At 44.7% G+C, this 6,711-nt stretch overlaps 1 protein-coding gene across 1 annotated transcript; it reads right to left on the reverse strand.

The window, feature by feature from the left end:
* Window positions 1-2,040: 2,040 nt before the first annotated feature.
* Window positions 2,041-5,465, reverse strand: LOC104984008 (multidrug resistance protein 1-like; the record flags this gene model as incomplete). Its single annotated transcript, XM_010833584.1, has 3 exons — window positions 5,383-5,465; window positions 2,728-2,884; window positions 2,041-2,244 (listed from the first exon to the last, which is right to left on the reverse strand). Coding segments are annotated over exons 1-3 (444 nt in total), but the record flags the coding sequence as incomplete, so codon positions are not given.
* Between the last annotated feature and the right edge of the window lie 1,246 nt (window positions 5,466-6,711).

The raw sequence follows: 6,711 nt of genomic DNA on the forward strand, positions 1-6,711 counted from the left end.
GCTGCTTAATAAATGTCTCTTAAGGACCATGATCACTGTCTGAGAGACAACTTTTCCTCCTCTGATGGCTTCATTTGTCAGGAAGGTCTTCACTGAGAGTTCTCTGTCCAAACCTTAAACATAAAACTGAAGCATAAAGTCAGAATTCACAGAAAATATGTGATGAAGTAGTAAAAATAAGGAATCAAGCTTAAAGAAGAACAAAGCGTACATAACTGTCACAGAATAGACTCACTAAAGGCACAACTGTCTTTGGATACAGTAAGAGATATTTATGATCACTGTGATTACTGTGAGGAAGTGCAAAGAGCCCTTGCCTACAGGTAGAAAATGCTATTTCCATGTCAACCATTAATGCAAGCAGGACCCACAAGGAGCTGGTGGGCATCACCTCACTGTACAAAGCAGGTGTCCATCCTGGTTGGGCAGTGCCCAGGCCATTCCAGTTGTTGAATATTTTGAATGTCACCCCTGAGTATAACTGATAACTCAAGGCCTACATAATGGAAATGTTTTGCTATAAATTTCACTCCTTCCTAATTTGATTCTTTTCTAGTCCCCATTACAGTCATTTCAAAATTCACCGTTTGGGGGAGTTCCCTGGCAGTCCAGTGGTTACAACTTCATAATTTCACTGCAATGGCCCAGGTTCCACCCCTGGTCAGGGAACTAAGATCCCACAAGCTGCACAGTGTGACCAAAAAATAACAATCAAAAATGTCCCTACTCCCTTCACAACGCCTATCTCATTCCCAGTGCCTAAGACAGTCCCTGACAGGCACTCATTGACAGTTTACTGAATGTCCCATGAATCAATCTGACCCTTCACTTACCCTTTTAGTTTAGAAAGAAAAGAGAATCCCTCTATGTTCTTTATCTGTTTCCCAAATTTGTTGATATCGCTTTTTTTTCCCTTAGAAGGTGTCTGAATTTCCTTTCTCCATCAATGGTTTTATCCCATCTTCAGCCATAAAAATGTTCAGGATTCCCCATGATGAACATCTTCCCTGGGTTCTGCCCAGTGGTATTTTCCTTCCCTCTCCTTTGATCTGCTGCTAATCTCCACACACCTCGTCTCCGTTTCCCTCCTAACCATGCCTCAGCCACGCGCAGCTGTCTTCTCCCGCCACCACTTCACTGAGGAGACTGAAATGTCAGAAGCAGCACATTAACGGCCAGCCCCTCCCACGTCTTTTCAGTCTTCACCGTACCCCGTCTCTCCACGGCGTCTGCCACTGGGGACCGCCTTCTCCTTGCCATCCCTGGCTTCCATCTGGCTTCTCTCAGCGCCCCTCCTCTGCCTTTCTGGATTTCCACCCCCCGGATCCTCTCATGTAACTGAGACCAAGGGAAGGGGGATGGCAGGCAAAAAGGCTGCTTGTCGAGGAGGGGAGGGTAGTAGAGTTGAAGGAAGGGTTGGACAAATTGGCTGGAACAGTGGACACAGCTTTAAGACTGTGTCAAGGAGGTCAGGCTTTAAGTGGAATCATTGTTCAAAGGTTTGTAAAGCCATGGCTTATAGTCGAGAATTAAATAGGCATTAAGATGATGAAAAATTTGGAATGAGCTGAACAAGAAAGGATGCTCAGACAGACCTAGAGATTATTATACTAAATGAAGTAATTCAGACAGAGAAAGGCAAATATCATATGCTATCACTAACGTGGAATCTAATTTTTTAAAATTATACAAATGAGGAATCTAATTTTTTAAAATTATACAAATGAACTTTACAAAACAGAAAAAAGACTCTCAGATTTCGAAAACACACTTATGGTTACCAAAGGGGAAACATGTTGGAGAAGGATAAATAAGGAGCGTGGGATTAGCACACACAATCCTCTATATATAATACAGATAGCTGACAAGGACCTCCTGTTGAGGGAACTCCACTCAATTCTGTAACAACCTGCATGGGTAAAGAATCTGAAAAAGCGTGGATATATGTATATGTGTAACTGAGCTGCTTTGTCGTACACCTGAAACTAACACAATATTGTAAATCAACTACATTCCACAAAAAAATAAAGAAAATAGTGCGCTCACCACTGTGCCAGCCAAGGGGTCATAGAACCGCTCCAGGAGCTGGACGACCGTGCTCTTCCCGCAGCCGCTGCTGCCCACCAGGGCCAGCGTCTGGCCCTTCTTCACCTCCAGGCTCAGCCCCCGAAGCACCGGGATGTCTGGTCGAGTGGGGTAGTTGAACACGACGTCATTAAATGCCACATTTCCTTCCACTGTACTCTAAAATCAGGACAGTAACGGTAAATTTCATTGCTGCAATCCTGAAAACTGACTTTAGAGCCAATCCTCTGTACTGCCAGGTATCAGAGGGCAGCGACCTTGGATTGCAATCAAGCTTCAGTTGTAACTGCTAGAAAGTAATACAGATCTAAAAGGGTCAGCATTTCCACAGCATGTCTCATTAACACAATACAAATGTGATAACCCAAAGCTACAACAGAATTACCTACACATAATAAAACCTGATTCGCAGGATTTGTGTATAAAATGGGCAGTATTCCTATATCCCTGTGGCTCTGTTATATAAAAGTACTAGATGTTAACATGTATCAATATTATCAGCATTTATTAAAATGAACCCCTGATCAAGAAAGTTTCATTTTACTACCAGCAAGTAAAAGCACAGATTTTATTAAAGTTCCACTTAGAATACATTCATTCATCAGTTAGGAGCAGGTCACGTAATCAAAACATGAAACTGACCGGCTTTAGGCCTTCTGTGCTGTAGCTGTCGATCAGAGGAATTTTTTCAATGATATTGATGACGTGGGCTGCTGACACTTTGGCCTTGGCATAGTCAGGAGCAAATGAACTGACCTGTCCCACAGCCATGGCACCAAAGACAATAGCTGAGAACACTCTGCCAACAACAAAGACAAAATGTGTCAAGAGTTAACGACTGCAATGCCCAAAGGGTGGCACTTCTACAACCTGAGAGCGCTACCTCGAAGAATCCCAACACATTAGTCAAAAAATAAAACAACCGTTTCCTTATAAGTTCATATCAGTGTGGTTAACTGATTGTAAAATGACCCCACGTTTCACCTCTCTCTGGGTTTTCGCCTTCTTATAATGTGACCTTGCAGCCTCTCCATGGAAGAAGTGGAATTTGTCTTCCTACCCTTGGAATCTGGGTTGGCCTTGGGACTTGCTCTGGCCAACAGGATGTGGTGGAAGTGACGGTTTCCAGCTCCAAGCCTACGATTCAGGGGGCCTTGTGTGCTCCTATCTCTCTCATTCCGCCACAACCACAAGCCCGGCTGGCTGGCTGGAGGACAAGGCACGGACTCAGAGCCAAGAACAGATGTTCACTATTGTACATTCCTGGGGGCTAGCGGGTGGCTGTCTTGCAGCAGTATCTGTGGCCATCAATAACGGATATAGGCAGTTTTGCTGGAATTGGATCAGAGTCTTAGAAAACCCGTGAGCCATGCAGCAAACAAGAGAGTTCCTTAAACAGCCAGATAGTGTGCTGGTCTCAAGATGCTCTGAGTTCTTTTGGGTTTTTTTTTGGCCATGCTGCAGCTTCTGAGATCTTAGTTCCCCCTAGGGATCGAACTTAGGCCACAGTACTGAAAGCAACTGAATCCTAACCACTGGACCACCAAGGAAGTCCCTGCATCACCATTCTTAATCTACATCATGAGAATCATAGCAGCTTCAAGTCAGGAAGGACTTCACAAGATGTCAAGTCCAGCTCTCCAAGTTTGTGCCAGGGCGCACACCCCAAGCCAGCTCCCATCCTTTGTTTCAGGAAGGAGGAAGTTTGCTGGAGGAAGTCTTTTGTTAAAAAGTTCCTTTTCAAATCAAAGAGAAATGTACATCCTTTTGCCTAATACTGCCCTTCAAAGAACTGGAATATTATTTAAAAAGCCCTTTGCATCTTTGGTAACTCCTTTCACTCCCAACATTCCAGCTGCCTTTTTCTGGACACATTGATCAAAATGTCTTTTTAAACAGTGGGCCTAGAACCGATACAACATTGGGGATCTTCCCAGGATAATACCGTGAGTCCATGAACAAATCACTCAGATGGTTCATTTGGTCTTCTTATCTAGACCTGTGGGATCTTTTTCAAACAGATAGCTCTTCAGACAGGTCTCCCCTATCTCTTACTCAGAAGACTTATTTTCCGAATCTAACAATCTAAGAGTCAGCAACTTCCATCTGTTGAATACCTTAACCTCAGAGTAAAGCACTAATTCGGATTCTCTGGTGACTCAGAAGGCAACGAGTCTGCCTGCAGTTTGGGAGACCTGAGTTCAATCCCTGGGTCCAGAAGATCCCCTGGAGAAGGAAATGGCAATCCACTCCAGTATTCTTGCCTGGAAAATCCCATGGACAGAGAAGCCTGGTGGGCTACAGTCCATAGGATTGCAAAGAGTCGGATGGGACTGAGTGACTACACTTTCACTTTCAAAGCAATAATTATCAAATAATTATCTAATCAAGCACCAATACCAGTGAAGCCTGATTACAATCTTTTGGTCATAGTTATAAAGAGCACCTGCATATCATCTGTCAGAGAGAGGTTGAGTGGAAATTTTACAATCTTCTGTTGGGGTCATCCTGGGAAACCTGGAATGCACGCACAAATCGACATCTAAATAGGATGTAAATGTTACACTGACACATACTTCCAAGTTTCGATGATGCTGGTTTAACTATAAAACTGTGTCACCAGTGATTATGGTAGCTATCAAAGGGCAGCTCACACATCACCAAATCAAGACACTCAGAAAAATTACACTCACTTTTCACTACTAAACCACATATTTTAGTTTAACTGTATATTCAGTACTTTAGAAGGAAGTCCAGGCCTGTCTTCTGACTCAGGTACAATCTTCTGCATTTCACGGTGATGAGCCAGATATTCCCATAGAGCTTTCCTTTTTCATTCCTCAATTTCTCCAGCTCTTACCTTCTAATTCCTTTTCTCTTATCAAGCAAAGCAAATGTATCCTAGAATATTCCAGGGCTCTCAGACCTCAGTGCTCCACATCTATTCTTTAGCTGCCCTGTTCAGAATCTTCTCAAAGGAACCAGGTGCTTGACTCTGGGTGAGGCTTCTTCCCAATCACCTAGGCCTGCTGGAAACCCCTTGATGAGTCACCGAGCCATGGATTTGAGAAAGTCAAATGTGTCAGTCAGTACCGGGGAGAAGGGCAGATACCAATTCCCCAAATGGAATGGGATGCTTTCAGAGTAACATGGGGACTCAGAGGCAAAAATGCCAACTTCTGAATCACCAAAATCTCTTCATGAAGCTCCACAGTAAGGCTTCCTATCGAGGCATGAAGCACATGCACCTTGGTTTCATTTCTAGAGCCCGACTGTCAATAGGAGCCCCATACTTACAAGAGAACATCCTGAAACTCCATGATGCCTTGTGCCACCAAGTAGGCACCAAACCGGAAACAGCCAGCATAGGAGAAATACATCATTGCCTGGGTGAAGGCAAATATAATTCCAAAGACATGTGCTTTCCTCAAAGAGTTTCTGAAAAGAAGACATTCTGACATTTACTTGACTTTGATTTCTCAGTCCTTAAAACATAATCTTTGATGCATTAGCAGTAGGGGATGGTGGCATAGCAGACAAAATGGGTTTCATTTCCAAAACACTAAGTTTGGTCATCACATCTTCACTTTAATGGAGAACTAACCACACCTCGAAGTGTTGAGGTCAAGGTAAAATAAGCCAAGGACAAGAAGAGTTTGTTAGGGGTTAGTGCACTCCTTCCCTTTCCCCCACCCGTGGACATATAACATATACGTACTTTCCACTGATCGCTCGACACGTGTTGACCCAAAACCCATGAGCTTCAGGGACGTGAAGGGCCATGCAGAGGTGCCAGCTGTGTTCTTGACCTTGGGGACCCAGGAACTGAGCTGGATTATTCATGAAGTGGAAGTTTCCCTTGTAACACGTTACAGGAAGACAGGAGGCACTAACCCTCTGGGGGTTTAGGGAAGGCGCCCCCAGGGAGTTAACACGTGTGGTTTTGAGCCACATGGAGCTGGGTGGTGTTGGCGCAGACTGGTGAGTGGGCCTGTTTCAAGCAGAGCAGCTCAGCCTCTGTTTCAAGGACTGGGATTTAAACAATTTTTTTCCTATAAAAAGGGTCTACTATAAAACCCAAATCTGTTCCTTTCATTGTGTGAGAAACAAGAGTCAAAGAGGTCGGGCCTGCTCGTATCCACGTCACTTTTTAGAGCACTCACCGTGAGTTCATTAAAGGACAAAGGGTCTGCACTGGAGACAGGTAAAGAGAACAAGGAAGGGAGGGTGTCCTCAGGAAGCACCACACCCTCAAGCCTCACAGACACCCCAAATTTCACGTTCCACAAAGAACTCATTCCCAGCAGGATCATGTAGTAGGGTCATCACGCAAACACAGGGTCAGAGGCATTCTCAATATCCTCGCTCCCTCCCCTGCCCTCGGTTACCTGCTCTCACAGGTTCTACTTCAGAGACGTCCTTGCCTTAGGTCAGGTCCTGTGATTCCTCTCTTGGAGAATTACAGTTCAGTTCAGTCACTCAGTCGTGTCCGACTCTTTGCGACCCCATGAACGGCAGCACGCCAGGCCTCCCTGTCCATCACCAACTCCCGAAGTACACTCAAACCCATGTCCATTGTGTCGGTGATGCCATCCAACCATCTCATCCTCTGTCGTCCCCTTCTCC

This window comes from Bison bison, unplaced genomic scaffold (genome assembly GCF_000754665.1).
Source record: "Bison bison bison isolate TAMUID 2011002044 unplaced genomic scaffold, Bison_UMD1.0 scf7180017845314, whole genome shotgun sequence".
Taxonomy (NCBI): domain Eukaryota; kingdom Metazoa; phylum Chordata; class Mammalia; order Artiodactyla; family Bovidae; genus Bison; species Bison bison.